The sequence below is a fragment of the Dermochelys coriacea genome, chromosome 6 (genome assembly GCF_009764565.3).
Source record: "Dermochelys coriacea isolate rDerCor1 chromosome 6, rDerCor1.pri.v4, whole genome shotgun sequence".
NCBI classification, from domain to species: domain Eukaryota; kingdom Metazoa; phylum Chordata; order Testudines; family Dermochelyidae; genus Dermochelys; species Dermochelys coriacea.
The window spans coordinates 78625763-78648534 of NC_050073.1; the positions used below are offsets into that span (position 1 = coordinate 78625763).

The 22772-nt window shown below is 41.9% G+C and overlaps 1 protein-coding gene across 7 annotated transcripts in view; it reads right to left on the reverse strand.

Annotated features, from left to right (window-relative positions):
• Positions 1-22772, reverse strand: part of STRN3 (striatin 3) — a 98797-nt gene that overhangs the window by 51672 nt on the left and 24353 nt on the right. For all 7 annotated transcript variants that reach the window (XM_038404566.2, XM_038404565.2, XM_038404563.2 and 4 more), the window contains exons 2-3: positions 3472-3575; positions 985-1058 (exon numbers count right to left, since the gene is read on the reverse strand). In XM_038404566.2, the coding sequence (XP_038260494.1) occupies positions 985-1058; positions 3472-3575 (178 nt within the window). The remainder of the gene's footprint in view (positions 1-984; positions 1059-3471; positions 3576-22772) is intronic.

Below are 22772 nucleotides of genomic sequence, written 5' to 3' on the forward strand. Positions count from 1 at the left end.
TTCCTATGGCACATGCTGTATCACATGCCGATTCCTATGGTAATGCTCTCTTGGCTCCGGAGGAGCCTGTGAAGGTCTCTGTGCTACCAGGGTTTTCGGTCCCATGCAGCTCCTGGGAATCGGCAGTGGACCTTTCACAAGACTAAGAGCCCCGGTTGGAGGGGTGCAAGCAAACAGCTCCAGAGTGGCCAGACGGCCCGAAGCAGGTCCTTTGCCCAATGGTCCTTTTTGCTTGGTGCTGGGGTTTTAGACTTTTTTGTGCACTGGCAACAGGGAATGGTGCCAGGCGCAGGCTGGTGGTAGGGGTGCGCTGAGGCCGAGGTACTTGTCGATTCCTGTTGGGGCTGCACGAGGCAGGACACAGGGGGGACTCCATGAGGAGAGCCTGAAGCCAAATATCCCACTTTTTCGCATGCGGGGCCGGAAGTTCTTACAAATTCAGCACTTGTCTCTAATGTGCGACTCCCCTAAGCACCTGAGGCAGCTGCTATGGGGGTCACTTACAGGCACAGGCCTATTGCAGTCCGCTCAGGGCTTAAACCCAGGAGACTGGGGCATGCCCTGCTTGGGGCGAAGTCTCCGCTGGGATCCTAACAGTTAACTATTATGAACAAAACTATTTACAAGGCCCTAAGTCTCCAAGACAATAGATGAAAACCGCTAACTCTTGCAACGGAAGGGAAGGCACTCCAAGTAACCACCACAGGTGGTAAGAAGGAACTGAGGCCCTAGGGTGTAGGGTCAGCGGCGCCTGATATACTGATGTATGAGTGACCCTATGGATACCACTAAGGCAAAAAATCTCCGACAACCGCGCATATGAGCGCTTGCACCGCTAGAATGGAATGGTCACGAGCAAGCATTTGAAGAACTTTTGTTATTAATGACTGTGCACAGTATGGAAACTATTAAGAGTTGCATAAATAGCAAATCTAAAAAAAGCAGATAGCAAAAGAATGAAAAACATGAAATTTACAAAGTTACCTGATTCAAAAGTTGGCATTTTCAAGTCACCTTGGTTCAGTTCTGTGCCATATTTTAATTTATGATATTTTGCCCTGAAAATTAAGCATAATCGGTGCATAAAAAAATAATTTCTTAACTCAAACACCTCTTAATATTACAATTTAATAAACATGTTTAGATATTGAATATATATTTCAATACTTTTGTTTGGATAATTACTGAAAAGTCCTTGAACCATCAAGTCAAACATTTTCAAAAGCATACTTTCATGTTTTCTCTCATAACCATATGTACCCAAAATTTTTATTAATAAAGAAATTGTATTTGAGAACTTATTTGTTATTTATGAAGGATTTTATTTTGTGTGTCAGGTAAAAAGCTTTTAAAGCTGTTCAATCTAGTCAGGATGGATAAAGTCAAGGATTTATTTAAAAAAATTGAAACTTTAAAAATTTAAATTTAAACACATTTTTCTTTTTTAAAAAATAACTTATTTAAAATTAGCCTAAAGAGGTCAAGGACTTGCATGGATAAATATATCTGGATTGACTGTTGTAATCAAATATGGTTTGGAGTTACTGAAGATCTACACAATAGGTTGGAGTATTTATTTATGTATTGTGACAAAGTTGCTCCTCTGCCTTGGGGTGGGTCCTGCACTTATTAGCAGATTTGCTTGCCTCAGAGGTTCATGGCAGCCCTCAGTTTGGCCACTTTCGTGGTTCAAATCTGCCATTCACTCCATTAGCCTCACCACTGGTCAGCATGGGAAAAAAGGAAGAAGAACAATCCCCACAGTCTCTGCTGATCTATCTAGTGGATCAGGGAACAGGCCAGAGACGTTCCCCTCTAGCGGAACCCACAGTCCAGGTCAACTCCTCCGGTATCAAGTAGGGAGTTGTGGAGATGGGGGGAACCCAGGCCCGCCCTCTACTCCAGGTTCCAGCCCAGGGCCCTGTGGATTGCTGCTGTCTACAGTGGCTCCTGTAACAGCTGCATGACAGCTACAACTCCCTGGGCTATTTCCCCATGGCCTCCTCCCAACACCTTCTTTATTCTCACCACAGGAGATTTCTCCTGACGTCTGATAATGCTTGTACTTCTCAGTCTTCCAGTAGTATGCCTTCTCACTCTCAGCTTCTTGCGCCTCTTGCTCCCAGCTCCTCACACGCCCACCACAAACTGAAGTGAGCTCCTTTTTAAACCCAGGTGCCCTGATTAGCCTGCCAGTCTTCATTGATTCTGGCAGCTTCTTGATTGGCTGCAGGTGTTCTAGTCAGCCTGTCAGCCTTAATTGTTTCCAGGAAGTTCCTGATTGTTCTGGAACCTTCCCTGTTACCTTACCCAGGGAAAAGGGACCTACTTAACCTGGGGCTAATATATCTGCCTTCTATCACTCTTCTGTAGCCACCTGACCTGACCCTGTCACAGTATTTATTTTTAAGTTGGGGGAAGGAGGGAGCATACTTCAATGCATACTTAAAGTAATACTGAGTGGAACTTCCCTACTTTGTAAGGCATGTAAACTGAGGACTAAATTTGACTCTACCATTAAAAATACTATCATATCACCAGCTAAATTCCTAAATATCTTTGAAACAAGTACTATATTTTGCATTCAACCAAAATATACAATAGAAAATTGTTTAGGTTTGAAAGGGCAGCAATAATGTACATTCACGAAACGCAAAACAATCTTAACGTGACATACTTAAGGTGTCCGTACTAGTTTAATAGGTGAGAAACAAGTTACGTTAAGTATTCTCTATGTAACCTTCATATCAAGTACTTGCCACATTTAGAAACACCTCAGAATGCAACATTAATGCTTAAAGAAGGCTGCTCTTCAAAATGTAAAATGCACATTTCATATTGTGAAACAAATATAGAATTTAAAAATATTTAAGAAAATACTACTTTTCTTTATGATTTGAGTCTCATCTGTATAATATGGAGCAAGAGAAGGACAGTAAATTTTTAGTTATTCTAGGTCTTTAGAAGTCTGAAAAACAGTGGTGGATTCCAGTTATGTTTTTTTTTCCTATTTGTCACAATTATTTTCTGAGTTATGAAAGGTGAATCAGACAATGTTCTTTGTGTTTAATATCTACTTACACAGGATATTATACCAACATTTCTTCATACATCATAATATTCAACTCTGAAAACTTTGTTATTTGACTGTTATTGTGGCAGCAGCAGAAGTACAAAATTCTATTTCTGTAGACCAGCGAAACAGCCAGTTTAAAAAAAAATGGTTTTCAGTTTTAGGCATTTTTTCAGTAGGATATTTAGGAATTGCAGACTATTTCTCAGATTAAATTTCAGTTTAGACCAAACTGATGGCAAAAAAAATGAAAAGTTTAATTTACTCAAGTTCTCTGAAGTGTTCCCAACGTCCCTTCCCCGTACCTTGGTTTAAGTGTTTAAATGTAAAGAAATTACCCTCTGTTTTGTAAAGTCTCTTTCAGCACAGATAAAAATTGAACTAACATGCATACATACCTTTCTTGTTTTAATGCATATTCTAACATTTTTATTCTTCTTACTAAATCTTTCTTCAAGTTTTCTTGACCTTTTCTTTCTCCTTGTAGAAAAGCTATTCGAGCCTGAAAACACAAAAAAGAGTAGATTTGTTTTGTTCCGTTCACCAGCAGTTCAGATAAACAATCTAGTTCACTGAACGACAAGAGTTCCTTTTGGTAATATTTAATTTTAATCCTTGTAGCTGAAAGCATTAGTGACAAATATTTGCTTCACTGAATGTTGTAATGCTACCCAACCAAAGGCATACAGGGGCAAGGCAGACCAAACACTTACAAGATTTCAACTGAGGAAGGACCTAAGGACTTCAAATAGAGGGGAAACAGCCCAAGTTGTTGAATACACAGAGAGCACATCTCAAAGAACAAGTAATCTCTTTTTCTTCATTTGAGTTGTTTATATGTGTGATGTTCCCCTCTGGTGTTATCTAGACCTGTGATAGGCCATTCCAATCCTTGACTCTGCAAGCCAGCCTTACCCTGCTCTGCTGTGAGAACCCCCACTCCTGGGCTGTTCATGCACAGGCTCTGGCATGTAAGCTGCTCCCAGCTACTTGCAAGCGAATGACATTAGCCAATTTCTCCAGTCCCAGACACAAGCCTAGGAACCTGTCTTGCAGTGTCCAATTATGCCCACTGGAGGCTGCAAGCTTATATAGGAGTTCGTCAATTTAACAAAGAAATTGATATGTACCAGGCTTGTTCTCCCAAGGGGAGTCTTGATACGCTTCAAACCAAACACACTGTGTCAGATAGAACAAACAGATTTATCAACTATGAAGATAGACGTTAAGTGATTATAAGTCAAAGCATAACAAGCCAGAGTGGTTACTGAAAGAAAAGAAAATATAAGCACGCAGTCTAAACTCTCAACCCTATTAGACTGGGCAGCAACTAGATTGAGCAGTTCTCACCCCACTGGATACTGCAGTCCTTAATATACAGGTTTGTTCCTTAAACCTGGGCCAATTTCCTGTGTTGGAGTCTTTTCTTCTCAGTGTCTTGGTTGCTTGCAGCATAGGTGGGGGCCCAGGAGAAGAGCCCAGCATGTGTCCACTCTGTTTTATACTCTCATTCCACGTAATTGGGGAGCACAAGCCCAGGCGTGTCTGGAGGGCATTGCTGAGTCTCTTCAAGCAAGGTTGAGCAATTGCCCTGGTGTGGCCTCATGCAGGTGAGTCATTGCATTGTAGGTCCCTTGCTGGACAATGATTGTTGATGGGTTGTTTGACACCCCACCCAGGTGTTGGTTACTTTCTTTGCTGTTGCCTCTGGGGAGCTAATATCCGGCTGATTCCCCAAATTACAGCATGCTTTAGTGACCACCATAAAACACAATTCTCATAGCTTCATATGCATTAATGATACACATATATGGATAGAGAAATGACTTTTGAGCAGATCATAACCTTTCCCCCCCCCGATACCTTACAAGGCATGCTTTATATGCAAGATCACGGTTATACGAAAATGAGGAATATGGGAGTTACAGTACACTCCCCCAGGTATAGAATGTCACAATGGGTCTTCGACTCTTGGAGACAGAAAACAGTTAACAGATGGAGGTGGGTATTAGATCTGTATTTATGTAAGGGTTCAAGTAGTGCTCTACCCAAGGCTGCATCTCCTACGATTACCTGGCCAACTGCATAATGTTTCCTTAAAGTATGAAAAGAATATCATGTGGCTGCCTTACAAATTTCAAAAGATGAGATATCATTAAAAGCAGCTATGGAAGCAGCTTGTGCTCTTGTACAATGTGCCTTAAGTACTAACAAAGGATCCCAACCACAGAAGTGACAGTACAATATAGTACATCACAAAATCCAGTTCAAAAGTGTTTAAGAAACTGGTTTAACCTTTAACTCTGTCAGCATGTGTCACAAAATGATTTGGAAGAAACCCTAAAAGATGTATTCCTCTTCAAACAGAAAGCGAAAGCTCTAACTACATATAAAGAGTATGGAGTCCTCTCTATTAGATTTTGAACAAGATATTGGTAAATGAATCAGCTCATCACCATAATTAGGATGAGTTTTTGCCAAGCAACAGTGAATATCTGGTCACAACATAATCTCTCTGGACAGAACCCAGCCTGTTCTTGTAATATTTCATTCACTGCTTTCTTCATTGTACTCAGCATAACAGCAGCCAATACTTGTCCTGAGACTGATAGCAGTACAATACCTTTCCAGTTTGTTCATTTAGATCACCCTCCCTCCCCCCGCTTTTTTTTTTGGCAATGCCATGAGGATTTCCAGTCTTGGGCCCTTATTCTTTCACTCATATTTTACTATAAAATTTTGTTAGCTGTTCATTCAGAACTTCACCATTCATACCAGTTTGAATTCTGTCAAATATCAGGAGCTGTCTCCTGTTTGAGACTTTTGATGGCTGCTTTAATTTCACTGGGTATTCTTGGTACCTCTTCTATGTCTAATTTAGCACTGGCATTTCTCTCAAACCTGTGAATGATCGTTGGCTCTGGACAATTTAATACGGAATGCAAATGTTCTTTCCATCATCTGACTGTTCGCCATGAATTTTCAACATCTGGCCATGGGTGTCCCTGATGGTCTGGTCCTTTCTGAGAAATCTTTCACTATTCTTTAGAGCTGCTTGATGTCTCCCCTCTGTGCTGCTTCTTCCGACTCTACAGCCTTCAATACTGTCTACTGAAAGACCCTGTGGAATATTGTTAGAAGCTATGGGGTGCCAGACAAGCTGATCAACATAGTAAGGAGTTTATGTGACAGAAGTAGATGTGCAGTAAGATAGGATACAGGACTGGGTGAGTGGCTCGAGCATGTGACTGGAGTTAGATTACGGTGTAAATCATCACCAATTCTCTTTGCATTAGCAATAGACTTGGCAATGAACCAGGAAACAAAAGGCATCATGAATGGTGTAAAATGGATTACCAGAGATGAGATACATGATCTTGACTTTGCTAATAACATTGCTTTACTAAGTATGACATCAAATAGCATGACTGCCATTACATTAGAGGTAGGAATGGGGAACTGTAAAAAATGGACTGGAAATAAATGCAGAGAAAACCAAGATTATGAAGATAGGAAACTGAACAACAGATGCAAAGAAGTACATGGATAGAAAAGAAATCGAACAGGTAGAAGAGGGTAGAGAGGGAGATGATATTTGAAGGTGGCTGTGAAAGATATTCATTCAAGATTAGGAAAAGCAAACACCACTGGAACTAGACTGCCTGATGTGTCAGCGGCACAGAAGGAATTGAAGTCTAAGGTAAGATTAACATGAAACTCAGACACAATTTACACAGGAAACTCAGATAAGACCTTAATGAAAGGTCATCTTATCTGCCATGAAAAATCTTATAGGGAGGACCTGGTATCAAAGCATTAATTGCACCCACTCCATGAGCAGAAATAATCACTACTCAAAACACTTTTCATGGATAGAAGACTTAACAGACAGGTAGCAAATGGCTCAAACAGGGTTTTCATTAAACTTGACAACACAATATTCAGATACCATAGAGCAAATGGATCCTTTACAGGGGAAATACTTGAAGTAGACAATCTTAAGAAATCTTTTTGAAATAGAATGAGAAAAATATTAAAATCATTAATCTTAGGATGACAGGCAGATACTGAAGCTAGATTCACTTTAATAGAACTAAGTGATAACCCAGAGGATTTTAAGGACAGAAGGTAATCTAAAATGAAAGGAAAAATCATCTTAGAAAAGGGAAATAATCCAATCAAAGCATCAAATCTTTTCCAATTAGAGCTGTAAGTAGTTCCCATGGAAAGTTTTCTACTATTTATTAAAATGTCCTGAACTTCTTGAGAACAGATTTTCTCAGCCACATTCAAGCAGCTAACATCCAGACTATCAGATACAGGGATGCTAAGTCCGGATGAACAATTGTCCAGTTCTGATATCAAGTCACTACAACCAGACACTTCGTCAAGTCACTTGGAGCCAAATATTATGTACTGATAATGGGCTGTTTCTACCACAAATCTTAGAAATTTTTTGGGAGCAGGATGGATGGAGATATGAAAATATGTACTAAGCAGATCCACAGTAGCAAACCAATACAGCAGAGTTTTCAAAAATATAGCAACAAGAGTCAACATTCTGAAAAGCGTTGAGTTGTCTCAAATCTAGAATGATCCAATTGTCTCCATTTTATTTATGGTAGAAGGAAAACATAATAGAAACCTTTTCTTTTTAATTAAAAGGAAACCTCTTCTATAGCTCCAAGTTCTAACAGGAATTGAAATTCTTCTCGTAGAAGCAGTTAGTGAAAGGGGTCCCTGAAAAAGGAGAGGGAAGAGAAATGGTAAGGGTGGATAGCCTGAAATTGTATGACAATCAAAATGAGTAATAACTAAAACTTAGCTGTCCATACAGATGTTTTCCCAGGTGGACTGAGGCTGTCCACCAGCGCGTTCCATGTGGGGAGAAATTGTACCCTGCAGAAATTGATAAGGTTCTAGATTCACCAGTTCCATAAGCTGACCACCTATATGCACAGTGGGAAGAATTTTGCCCCTCCTGTTTGTTTAGATAGGAGACAGTCATCATGTTGTCTGGCATTATGTGGCCAATACGGGATCACGTGAGTGGGAAGAATGCATTGTAGACCTGTCTGAGGACTCTTAATTCCAGGAGACTAATAAGTGTCCTGACTTCCCAAGGTGTCCACATATCTTGTGCCATGTGGATGTCCATGTAGGCTCCCAAGCCTATAATAGATGCATCTGTAATTATCATCATGTCAGGTGTGGGAGTTAGAAAAACGGACTTAAAACACAGACAAGTTCCGGGTTTATCCACTAGGTGAGTGAAGCCCTGACACTGTTGAAGACTGTCACTATGCTGTTCATACTGTATCTCTCTGGCATACATACTGACTTGACCCAGGGTTGCAGACAATGGAGATGCAGCTTGGTGCATGTTACTTAAGTACAGAAAGCCATGTGGCCTAATAAAGAAACAAAGATCTGGACTGTTTGGGGTTAGTGAGTGACTTGCTTTATCAGACTGCTCATGGCATGGAATCTGCCTGTTAGTATATGGGCCTGTTAGTCTGAGATAGAATTTTGGGTTTGATTTTTTTAATACTTATACTCTCACTAATATGTATGGATAAAGAACAAAGACATTGTGTGTTACATCTGCTCACAAGCAGATGAGGTGAAAAGAGACGAGATAGACAAAGTGTTGCTCAATAGAGTGGGAGTTTAATATATGACCGTACTCTTGAAGGACAGTCCTGCCCCAACTCCTCTTCCAAGAGAAGGTCAAGCAACCAGTTGGGAGGGACGAAGGGGATGGGGGAGCAACACTAAAAGCCAAAGAAATGCCTGTCCCTGACTGGAGCACAACCTTACTCCTTACCGCTCCCATGGATACAAAAGAGGTGGTAGTAAAACGCCCAGACCCAAGACCCTCCAAAACAGAACATGACCATAAAATGTAAGGAGTGGGACCAAAGGCGTGCACTCCAGGTATAATTATGCCTGCTAAGGAAGGAGTGGGGGACACTGGGAAAAAGGCTCTACCGACGTGCAGAGCTATGGATATGCTTGCTTGATTAATCCCAATAAACACTGTGTTGCTTGCCCTTTGGACTTCTGGTCTTGTGCTTTCTGTCTTCATGACAAGAGCCAGGGGAAGGGCGAAGGGAAAGCCCTTAACACTGTCCTTAAGGAGATGGGCATTTGCTGTGCTCAAGTCCATGGCTGCCCCTATAAAGTCTATGAGTTGTGTGGGAGTCAATAAACCCTTCCATGTTCACACAGATTCCCAAAGACGACAGGAGACAGGAAAAGGACAAGGTAGCAGACAACTTCCAGACAAGATCTGCCTGTTAGAAGTCCGTTGTCCAAATATGGGAAGACTGTCGCTGTTTTGTTTCATCTGTGCTGCCACCACTCAATACTTTTATGAAAACCCTAGGTTCTGTTGACAGACCAAACAGAACTCGTAGTGTTCCTGTCCTATCAGAAACCTAAGGAATAGTCTGGGGGATGAGTGGATGTCCACATGAAAGTAAATACATTGTGTCAAGAGCCGTGAACCACGTGTCTTTTTTCAAGAAATGAATTACTAACGAGAAATTTTAATTTGTGAATAAAAATATTTAGCTGATGTAGGTTGAAAATTGGCCTCTATCCTCCCTTTTTCTTGGGAACTATGAAATAGCTGAGTAGAACCTTTTCCCTTGATGCTGAGGCAACACTTGCTCTATAGTACCTTGAGAGAGGGGGAGAGCCCACCTCCATCCCTTCAGAGGATCTTCTTGTGAGAGTTGTCCGTGAAGAGGGTCTGGAAAGGGATTTTTGTAGGTGAAGAAAAACTTGACAATGCAGTCAAAGTGAATGATATCTAGTACCTGCTTGTTCATTGCTATAGCCATCCGGTTGTGGGCAAACTACAATAACTGGCCATGAAAGTGGACTTCAGAAACGAGTGGGGATGGCGCCATTGGTAGGTCACAACTCAAGCATCCCATCAAATGTAACCTTTAGCTGATGATGAGACTGGGTGGCTCTCATCAAGATAGATGGAGATGCATATGTTGGTCTTTGTACCCTTTGACACTTGTGTGGCAGTTCATATGGTCACTAGTGGTAGAAAGGCTGTGGAAAAGGCTTTGGTTTATAGACCTGTTTATAATTCTTCCTTTTCAGGGCTGGGGTATACATGCCCAGAAAATGGAGAAGTCCACAATGGGTTCTGAACTTCCCTGGGGAACCCCGAAAAGCGAAGCCATGACTGTCGCTGTATTACTACTGTGGTCAACATACATCTTGATGCAGTATCAGCTGTGTCTACTGCAGCTTGCAGCGAGATTTTAGCCCCAAGTCTACCTTCCTCAACGAGGGCTTGGAATTGAGCCCTGTCATCCTGTGCGACTTTATTTCTGACCTCCTGGAACTTTGATTAGTTCAGAAAAATCATATTTTACCACCAGGGCCTGGTAGTTAGAAATTCTGAACTGGAGGCTGGTGGATGAAAATACAGTACCTTCCTCCCAAGAAGGTCCAGGTGTGTAGCTCTTTATCCACAGGGTAGTCTTAGAGTACTGCTGCCTGGATCTTTCCATGGTTGTCTGTAATATTAGGGATTTGGGAGCTGTGTCTGTGAACAAGAATTCTGCCCATCGCAGCCCTTTTAGAAGCTGGGGTACACATTGCTGGTGTATGTCATACTACTCTAGACAGTCTCATTCACTGGGAGAACTGCCTGAATGGGCTACAGGATATCCAAAATCTTGTGCTCCCTATTTTGAACTTCTAATGAGATCTGAAGCAATGCTACCACCCTCTGCAATAGTTCTTGATATTGCCTATGGTCATCAGGTAAGAATGGTGAAGATGGGACAATTGCCTCATCGGGTGAGGAAGATGATACACTGTTGTTATCACCTATACTGACAAATCGAGCTCATTCTCGTCTTTCTCCATGTACTCCTGCACAGCCAGCTGCTGATGTCTAGGAGGAGAGGAATGACGACTCTCTGACAGAATGTACAGATCCAAGACATCATGGACCCAAATAGGGCTAGTATGAAGGGTCAAAGACCTGGTTGAAGTGGTAGGCAAGGCACTGGAGGGTAACCATGCTCAAAGCCCGGTTTTGGCTAATCTCCCTGCATTGGGGAGGAGATGGATCATCCAGGACACTGGATTCAACCAATGAGAAGGACAGATCTGTCTCCATCAGCAGTACTGGTGGGAGGAAGCTCTGGCTCATGGATGAACTAGGCAGCTAACTCTTTCTACTTGAGGCAGCAACTTCTTCTGGGGTGAAAGTGTCCTCAAATGTTCTGGAGGAACAGAAACTAGAGGAGATTGTGGGTCCAAGAGAGTGAAGATATGTCTCAGCCTGTCCTGGAATAAAAGGATTCCCAGTTGACAGTTTTGCTGGATTTGGTGTCATGACTGAATTGTGGTTGTGGGTCCTTATGGGGCTAAGCCAAGCCAGGCCAGGCATCAGTACCAAGGCTAGTACCATTGGACCTCTGCTCCTGCACACTTTCCCTTCATGGTCAGGAGGCTTAGGAGACCTAAGGCCTTGGGACCCAAGCACAAAGGCTCACCAGACTTGAAAGGAGTCAGGGAGGGATCCCTTCTCTGGAAGCAGGCTTAAAAAAGGATCTGTTTTTGTGTCTGTGAAAGTGCCACTTACTCTAAGGACACCAAGTCTTTAGATTTATCTGATCCGGCCTCTATTCTAGAGTTTGTGCTTCGAGACGTGCTGCTCGAGGACTGATGCTGATGTAGAGGGGAGAATCTCTAGTCTGGATCTGACTGGAGTCTCATGGCTTTCTCCATGAGGTGCTTCCTCAGTCTGAGATCTTCTTATTCTCAGGTCCAGGGTGGGAAGGAGCGACAGATACTACACTTGGCAGACAGATGAGCCATCCCAAGAGAACTAAGGTTGCACTAGTGGTTATTGCTTACCAAAAAGGAGGGCAGAATACTAGGCATAGTCCTACTCCCGAAAGGGAAGGGGAAAAGGAGATGGTCCTTGAAGTGGAGAAAAACTAAGCTGCACTAACTATATGAAGTACTATAAAACACGATAAAAATCTACTAACAACTAAATACAAAAATATTTACAGAGATGAAGGTGGATGTGAGGATAGCTCCAGATATAGAGGATTCCAAGTCAGGCCATGCGATACTAAGAAGGAACTAGAGAGGTGGTTGATCTGACGCACCTCCCCTTACACTCTTGGTGTTCTAGAGTGCAGACCAAAGGGACACTATTTGCAAGATTTTCCAGTCTCAGGCGCATGGTGTGCAGGCATATCCACATGTGGAATACACACAGGAACCAGCACTTGAAGATACAACAAGTCTTAAGTTAGTCTTTCCTACAAAAATGAGAACATTTATTTGAGGACTGTTTGCAATTCTCAGGATAAAGTCTCAATTTCTTGTTAGATTTGGTTAAGAACGTCCTGCCCAAGCCATTCGTAGTTTGGAATGAGAACAAAAAAAATGTTTGTGGTTTGAGAGAACCTGGCTTCTTGCAGTAAACCTGCTCTAGGTTTTTTTCCCCCATTTGGCTGATTTTGCTCCCTCCTTGAAGATTCTCATACATGGTAGGTCTGTTGAATTCTGTAGGAGAATTCTGCAGCACTTTCAACAGCTCATATAATGAGCCTCTATCGTGGACCAAGGAAACGTAGCACCTAGATGGCAGCTTAAAGACACTAACCTCCCTTGGGGTTATAACGGAGAGAATGTCTACAGCAGATTTGCTACTGAGAAAGCTGTCTACAAGTTTCCAAAGGAACAAAATGTGTAAAAGTCCTTGGTCTCCTCTGGGGTATTAAGATCATACCAAAATTAGATAACAATGGAGGAAGATGAAGATAGGCACCTGGCATCTACTCTAAGCTGCAGCAGAACCAGGAAGAGTTTACATCTTTTCATCTCTATCTACTGGATCCTATAGTTAAACCATAATGATGAATTTGAATTTAGATTAATTTATACTGTGGAATTAAGCAAAAGAAGTTCTGCTAAATTTTTCTAATATTGCTCTGGTACAGATATATTCCTTGGTACACTGGTATAACCATAAAACAGACCTGCTCAGCCCTTAGCGAGGCTCAAGGAAGCCCCCCTCAAACTCAAAAGGTTTAAGAACAAATATCTGAACAAAAAAAGGAATAATTATTTAATGTTTGCATAATGACAGGTTTCAGAGTAGCAGCCATGTTAGTCTGTATCTGCAAAAAGAAAAGGAGTACTTGTGGCACCTTAGAGACTAACATATTTATTTGAGCATAAGCTTTCGTGAGCATAGTATTTTAAACAGATGTGTTATCTAAACAACTGCTGTCTTTAAAATACAGTGTATGAGAAATACAAAATTATGAACTGAAAAAAGGTCAGGCTTGACAAAGCTCTGGCTGGCGTGATTTAGTTGGGGATTGGTCCTGCTTTGAGCAGGGGGTTGGACTAGATGACCTCCTGAGGTCCCTTCCATATCTGATATTTTAGGATTCTGTTCTATGAATACAGTACCAGAATTGCAAACTCTTGCAGATCTACCATGAGTCTCACAATATTTGGTGTTTTTCTTAAAACCACAGTTGCCAGAATCAGCTTACCACCTGAGAATCTAAGCTTTTTTTTTTTTTTTTTTTTTTTTAAATAAAAGATACCTAGCTCTCAAGGCCAAGGAAAAGAACTTGAACACATGAACCTTAAGAAGTACAATATAAGAAGGCAAATAAAAAAACCTACCACTCAATTTTGCATGGAAGCACTCATACCACAGTGATGGGTGGCAGTATACAGTCTTAAAACAGAAAGAATTTTTTTTAATATATAAATCTGAGGGTTTTAAGCCAATCTCATCATTTTTTGGAACCTATCATGATTTTTAGACACTTTGCATTGGCAATACTGCTGTAGCTCTTGGATTTTGAGAACTTCCACACTATGACGCCAAGCAAGGAAACCAAAAGCAGGGAGATTGTCTCTCCTGTGCTCTTAATGTTCCTTCATCCGCTCAGGTGGAGGACAAAGGAGGATGCAGACTAACAAGAATTCAGCCAGGCCAGAGGTGTGAGAACAGAGGGACAATAGTAGCAGGTCAGGAGAGGAAGTTGTAGGAGACATGAGGGTTGGGGGAAGCAGAGAGGGATGAACAGATGCGAAGGGGCTGCAGCCAAGGGATTTTGGAAGGGTATATAGGAGCACAGAAAAAGGGGAGCTGGGGGTTGAAGCAAAGATGGAGGGTGTCCAGAACCACGTCCAGGATAGGCAAAGAAGGGGACAGGAACAGACTGGGGGCACAAGAATAGAAGAGTAGAACAACAAGAGCACATTCCTCTCTAGATTGAAACTGAACCCATGTCTTAAGTCTCTACATTTCTCTGCTATAAATAGTGAAATCCACTTTGTAAACCGTTTCAGAGTAGCAGCCGTGTTAGTCTGTATTCGCAAAAAGAAAAGGAGTACTTGTGGCACCTTAGAGACTAACAAATTTATTTGAACATAAGCTTTCGTGAGCTACAGCTCAGTTGATTGGATGAAAGCTTATGCTCAAATAAATTTGTTAGTCTCTAAGGTGCCACAAGTACTCCTTTTCTTTTTGTAAAGTGTGGTTCTCATCACTTTCTAGGATGGACAGTGCTCTGTGGAAGAATCAAGGTTGTGCAGCAAGTAAGGCTGCTGTTTGTCAGACCCTTGCCTTATTTGCTGCACAGTTTGGAAGGTGTGTAATGAATGAGGCAGGGAACTGCAAAAAGAGAAAGTATGGTCTTTTATGATTAAGGTAGTTTGAATGCCACACTAGAGAATCTGATTCTATCCCTGACTATGCCTCACAGTTTCTGTAAGACACTGGGCAAGTCACTTAAACCAAACATTTCAAAGTCAGCCGCTAATTGTCCAGTCCTCATTTTCTTGGTGCCCAGTGAGACACATCAAGCCAGATTTGCAGCAGTGCCAGCAACTGAAGTCAACTGGAGATATGTGTTGAACTTGTGAGATACTATAAAAATGGTAAGTACTCCGAAAAGTCAGGCCCCAAAATTAGTGGACACTTGACAATTTTGGTCTTAATCTCTCTTCCTCAGATCCCTCTCTGTAAAATGGGAATACCACCATTATATAATTTTACAAGTGGATTTGTGAAGATAAATTCATTAATATTTGTGAACCAGACACTGTGGTGATAAAACTACAGAAATGCTCGTAAGGAAATTAATAATTTTGTATTCAGTGCAGGGTATGGATACTGTGCATTAAGTAAGGTCTGATATCATACACTGAATATGGAGGATAAAGAGGTAATATGAATAACTATTCATTCGCTGAAAGAGACAGGGATCCTCTGGAAAAAATAGTAAGTGATCATGAAATTAGTGACTATCTAAAGCATACACACAAGGGATCAAGTTAAGGTTGCATGGGCTACCTTAATTCTGGCATTTCCTTATTTCAAGTGCTGGATTTTGCAACCTTAATGTTTTAACACAGGTGAAGAGTGTGGGTTGGTTTTTTGTTTTTTTAGAATAGATTTTAAGGTTAGAAAGGGCTATTTATGATAATCTAGTCTGAACTTCTGCATAAGCGGCCATAGAATTTCACCCAGTAATTGAATTATTTGCCTTTGAGGATTATTTTACAAAGCTGAATTGAAGTCACCCACCTACTCACACACCCATACAGTATTACTCAGCACAAGAGCTAATTTGCCAACTATTCTAGTCAACAAGCTTTCTATTTCTGTCCCTTGCTTTCACCTGTTTTCCTAATATATCAGATGGTGTATAGAGACTTGATTAACATACCCAAAACAACACAGTCCAACAATGAATCATGACATTCATTGGTGCAATGACATACTAGAATTGTTAACCGATAATCAAAGCATTTTGAGCGCTTATAATTGAGCTACTTCATATCATGTCACAGCTTACATGAACAAACATAATACTTGGCTGTTTACCATTTTTTTTTTTAGTATGGACCAATTAATTCAGTTAGCAAGCACTGAAACCAAATATATAGTTAATGCCCAAATATTTTTGAATAGCTTATAATCCACAGATACTTTGGACCTGCAAGTAACTATAAACAAATCACTACGTTTTAAGAGATGTTATGAGTGGCATTTGTTACATGATTTTCAAGATCCAGAATCTAAATCATGTGGCTTTCGTTAAACTGTAGAGATCTGTCATTGCAATTAAATAGACAGAATTTAAAGTTCCCCCTACACAGTTCTTTTGTTACACTTTCATCATAGCAGTTACTGTAGGAATTTAGCAGCATTACATGGACATAAAATTTACAAAAGAACTTCTGCCCAAGCTTAGAATATCCACAAAGATTCCAAATTTTATGTACAGGAATATAACTCAATCAGAAAAGTTTTCCGGGAAAAGAATGAGACATTTTGGTTGCTTAAGCAACAATAGTAGCAAATGTTCAAGTCTTTTGAGAAGTATTGGTTTATGTTTCATAGAGCACCATGCACAATGAAAACTTCAAATATTAGAACTGAATTGTTGCAACTAGTCCTAGTAAGATTCACTTTAAAAAAACCTGACCTTGAGAAGCAAATTTTGAAGGGGGGGGGGGGGAAGAGTTAAAAGCAAGAGTGTTAGCCGCACTTATTATTATTGCCTGACACTTCTTATTGCAAGACCCTTTTTTCAGCTGCTTATCACTTTCAGTCCAAACAGTTTAAGTTTGGTAAATTTTACGACAGGTATTTGCCCTCGGGCTGATTTTTTTTTTTTAAGTTCATCCATTTCTGAGAACGAGGCTACAGAAAAATCCATTGTTTTGCAAGGTTATATATATATATATATAAAAAAATCTGATCACTTTCCTTTGCTAAGTTCCATTGCCCACAGGCTTTGGAACAAGGACTTGAAATTTGGGAGAGGGTTGTCTTTGTGTCAGAGACATGCCTTTTCTGTGAAAATCTACCCAAATTTGGTTAAATTACAAGGCTTTGAAAAATCTTCGTTCACACATACTCAAAGACTTTTGCAGCTAAAACCTCCAAAATTTCAGTCCACATTGAGGGGCGGGAACATACTCTCAGCTCCTAGCACTGATGAGTTTGTGCATGTGCCATCCCCACACAGCACCTGTATTTGATAAGATTGTGCATGTGCCATCCCCACACAGCAACTGAGCATGCTCCAGAGGAGGACTAGTCTACAGGAGCTCACTAGGAGTTCCCCTGTAATTACTGCTACCTGCTGCTCTGGGCCAGGCAATCAAATGAGCACAGGGAGCCTGTCTCTCCTGTGCTTCCAATGACTCTCCCCCCTCCCACCCTCCCCACCCAATAGAAGACAAGAACTGAATTGGAGTGGGAAGGAGCAGATTGGAACAAGGAGCCTAGTGACATTGGGACTGGAGAGAAATTGATTGGGCATTGGGGAGCGGTGGTAAGGGAGAAATGCGGACAAGTATGAGACTGGTTGTGCAAGGAGACTGGGACTGAAACCCTGTGGGGAAATTGGAACTGGCTGGGCAAAGAAATTGAAATGAGAAGCCTCAGGAGCAGCAAATAGGACTGGGACAAGGAGCCACAGATGGGGAAGAGACAGGACTGGGACTGGAGGTTTGAAGGCATGGGGCAAAAGCAGTCAAAGCTTTTTTTTTTTTTCTCCCCTGGGGTGTGGGACAGGAAGAAGAGTCTGATGACCACTGGACCATACTACCCTTCAGAACCTGGAATGGAACCCAAGATTCCCGGGTTTCACCATTCCTCTACCGTCAGCAAATATCTGTGAAACTGACTGACAACTGAACAGAGGATGACAATCTACCACAGCTATTTGCTACTCCAGTTCAAGGGACAGAAGTTTGTATGGTGTATCTAAACATTTCAACTCTGCTGATGAACCATGTAGGTATCAATAGGATGCCACATGATAGAAAAAAAACAAATTCTATTTCCTTTTTTAAAACCCTTAAAATTACATGTATATTAAAAGAACATTATTAAGATTATAAATGTCAAGTACTCAAAAGTTAGGAAATGGCAAAATTGAGTTTGTTTGTATATGGACTTTTCTATGGTACCCATCACTATAGTATGAGTAAATCAGAAACAATTTACTGTATATACTCAATCATAAGCCGGTTCGTTTATAAGCTGACCCCGCCAAGATAGAGAAGTAAAAATGGAAAATTTTTATGACCCATTCATAAGCTGACCCTATAATTCAGGGGTCAGCAAACTTTGGCTCCCATGCCATCAGGATAAGCTGCTGGTGGCCCGAGATGGTTTGTTTACCACGAGCGTCCGCAGGCACGGAGGTAAACCTAAGTAAACAAAGTGTCCTGGTGTGCCAGCTACTTACCCTGATGGGCCGGGACAGCAACTGGTGGGGAAATTTTTTGGGGAGAAGCTGCGAGTCAGGGGAGTAGCCCCTGTGACCACCCCCCACATGACCCCACCCCTAGCTCGAGACCCCCATCTCTGCCCATCCCATCCCTTCCCACGTTCTCTGGGGAGGGCCAGGGGAGGATGTCTCTGGCCTGGCTGGAGCTGCTCTGGCAGGCTGGGCAGCACAGCCGCAGCCTGCTCCAGCGGGCCAGACCGGGAGGCATGGCCGCAGCATGTTCCATCGGGCTGAGCCAGGCAGCACGGCTGCAGCGCGCTCCAGCAGGCCAGACAGTGCAGCTGCAGCCTGCCAACCCCAGAGCTGCAGCTGCTTCGGAGGCTGGGGGGAGAGCAGCGTGGCCAGAAGGAGAGGCGCTGGCTCTGCTGGCTGTGTTGCCTCTCCTCGCTCCCTCTGTTGTGTCCCACCTCTCCCTCTCTATACCTATCCATAAGCCGACCCCCTTCTCTGATGCTTCCCTTTTTTACTAAAAAAATTTGGCTTATGAACGACTATATATGGTATTTATCTTCACAATGCCCCTGTGAGATATGGGGATACTAGAACCCCACTTTTACAGATGGGGAACTAAGACAGAGATTAAGGTCAAAAGTATCCACCTGTTATGCATACTCAGATTGACACACCTAACACCTCATTTTTCAGAGTAATTAGCATTATACAATACTTAATATGTTTTAAGCACCGCTCCCATTGACTTCAGCTGAAGAATAGAGTGCTCAGCATCTTTGCAAATTGGGCACCCAAATAATAAAGGAACACACAAGGCAGTGACTACTTGTGAAAAATTTGGTTATCTAGCCTCACACAGGAACACTGTGGAACAGTGAGGGACAGAATCCAGTTCCTCAGAAGAGCATTTAACTGCCTTAGCCATGAGACTGTCCTTTCTCTTCCTCTAATCACATGTCTCATTCACCACACACCTTCCACCTTATACAACAAATGAATCAAGAGTCCTACAAACAAGCCTCCTTCGCTACATAACCTTGATTCAACACCAGAGCAAGCCCAATCTGTGCACTGAAAGAGACAGGGATCCTGTGCAGAAATATACACTTACTGAGTGATCGTGTAAAGATCATCATAATACATATGCACGAGGACCAAGTTAAAGTTGCATCGGCAACTTTAATTCAGGCGTTTCCTAAATTTTGAGTCTTGACAGTGAAACCTTAACAATGGTCTTTTAATGTAATTTGTGCATAATGTTTGAATTAGTTTGCCAAAAATCCCAAGTCCAGCTAGAAATATTAAGGAAAAGTTTAGTGTGAAAACTAAATTAAGCAGTGAAACTTGGAAGACAGATGATGGCAAACTAATTCTTTGACAACAATTCATTTCATGATCTTGGAGTACCAACAGTTTCCTGTACACCTCCAAAAGTGATCTGCTTCATTAGAGTCTACTGGATTGTAACAAAAATAAAAATAACCAACATGATTAATTGAATTTTTTAAACGCTTAAAAGTGAATACAACTGAAACAATTAAAACTCAAATGCCAGTTACATGTTCCAGAAATCCAAACACACCTATACTTGACCAGGATACAAGCAGCACATTGGTGTGGGTGGGGTTTGTTGTGTGTTTCGTTTTTAAATCTACTCTGAACTTTTGGGGGGAGAGAAGGCTTATAATGGTTTTGGGAAGAGATGGAATGTAGTCAAGCAGCTGTATTACAAAAGCTCCATCTTAAAGAGCATACATGAATGTGCGTCTCCTTACCCTAAAATGGAACTTGTAGCATGCCCTCAGACTGCAAAACGGTGGTAAATATTGATTGTTTATCCACAACATTGTATTGCAACATTAGCAGCACAATCTGCTCTAGAACGTGTCTTATATTCAGGATTAAAATACATCTGTGATGGCTGAACATGAAGCAAAAAACTGCTTTTTAATATTATTATTATTAAATATTTAACCTCCCTCCCTCCCTTTCACTGCAGTATAACACAAGAGTTATTTATTGCAAGTGTACTTTACCATTGTGAAAATATTATTATTCTACTTCCTACTCCCAAAGAAAGGATAGAGGAATTTAAAAACCATTACAGAAGAGCTTGGTGACTGAAGCCTCAGCCTCAACCTTCTACAGCTACAGTTGACATACATGTCTAATTTAGAACATAAGCTTCTTGCGGCAGAAAGTGTCTGCACATGCAGCATCAAGCACAATATTGGGCCACAAATGTTTGCAGGATTGATTAAACCCTTCACCTTCTAAGGTAAATAAATTGAATTCCATGCAGTTTACTGTGGGGAAATTTTCAGATGCGAATTCAGAAACAGGATTTTGACTACTCTGGGTGGATATTAAAGATTCAAGGACACATTTTGCAAACTAGGTCTTGCCCAACTTTCTTGTCCAAAATTTCACAAAATATCACTCTCTCCACTGTTGTATAGTGCAATAGTTGGCTATCACCATTCACTTCATGGCTGTCCTTTTTCAGTATTACTGTATTATTTATAAATAAGGCTATGTTTTAGTCACTGGTGTTTTTAGTAAAAGTCATGGACAAGTCATAGGCTGTAAACAAAAATTCAGGGACCTGTGACCTGTCCATGACTTTTACTAAAAATAAAATTTGGGCTGTGAGTGCTCTTGGGGGGTGGGGTGGGGGGGGAGTGGCAGTCCAGGGGTGCCGTGGGAGGTGGCCCAGGACCCCTGCTGGTACTGGGGGAGAGAAGGGTCGGACCGCGGCACACAGCCGGGACCCCTGCTGGTGCTGGGATGGGGCTTTCTACCTGATTTAGCATCCCTGTAGTTCCGAGGCAGCGGAGGCAGGGGTCCACTGCTCCCGCGACAAGCGCCATCTGCCACAGCTCCCATTGACCAGGAACCTCAGCCAATGGGAGCTGCAGGGGTGGGGCCTGCGGGCACAGGCAGCGTGGAGACCCACCTGCCCCCTAGGAGCTGCAGGGTGGCCATGCCAATGGGAGCCAGGAAGCCCCTCACCCCAAGGTAAGCGCTCCCCATCCCCCTGCCACTAGCCCTTGGCCCCCTCCCACACTCCCAAACTACTGCTGCTGGCCCAGGGTCGGCCCAGCTCAGGCAGTCCCTGAGCCAGGACCAGCTGCTGCAGAAGTCACGGAGGTCACAGAAAGTCATGGAATCCGTTACTTACATGACAAACTTGCATCCTTATTTATAAAATGCTTTCAGAGCCTATGGAATGAAACGCATGAAAAAGCGTAAACTATTTTTTCGCTTTAAGATTCTCAAATGCTGCTTGTACTTTTTAACCAAATGGCTTTATTTTGAGAAGTAAAAGTTGAAGTATTCAAATATTATTAAACTGATGACAGTGACACAGGCAGCTAATTTTAAAATATACCTACAGAGATGCCAGTAGCATACAAGAAAAACTCTCTCTGGGGAGTAAATAAAGGAAGCATTACAACTAAACTGCTAAGTAGCAGGTCATTTTAACTACTGCCTCCCAAGCAGCAGTGCTCCATGTTTCCTGATGGGTTCAGTCTGATCATTTCTTGACCTTTTACACCCAAGTCAATGAATCATCTTTCTCTCCACCAGACCTCTTCATTCCCAAGCCCCAACAGTTCAGTCAATGATGTGACTGTCTTTTGGATATAATCTTGAGGTCCCCTAACCAGCTCAACCTCAATATTGCTCCTCCTTTCTCTTCACCCCCTTCACTGTTGCGGACATCACCACCATCCTTCCTATCATACAAGCTCAAAAACCATGCTGCCACTCATGCCTGGGTGAAGCTGCCTGTAAACAGGTGTAAAATTAACTCATCTTCCCTCAAAACTCCCCTTAAAATTCGCTTTTGCTGAGGTCTACAAAATACATGTCAACGGCTAGAGTGCTGGTGTGCTGAGACCACTGCCCATCACACTGACCAATGTTGTCTTATCGTTTCATTGTACTCCCCCCACTAGTCTGTATCCATCTATTGACTCATCTTATATTTAGATTGTAAACTCTTTGGGACAGAGATGTCTATTTGTTCTGTGTATGTACAGCACCCAGGAAAAAGGGGTCCTGGTACATGACTGGGGCACCTACATGCTGCTATAATATATAACATTTCTCCTTCCTCCTGTTGACTAAACTAAGCCAAGCCCCATAGTGCTCTGCAGCCAGGCCAAAGGCAAAAACAGAAAAATCCAGCTTGCCAAGTTTTAGTTACGTACATTGCTAAATGCTGTAGGGACAGGCATCAGTTAAGGAAGGGACTTTATCAAGATTTGTGGAAAAAAATGAATATACTGAGAAAACAGCTCTCACAAATGCAATTATTAACCAGGAAGGGAAATTGCCTTATTACTATCTAGCAAAAAATAGATGCATTTAACTCACATAGAAAATGCATTAATCAAATCATGGGA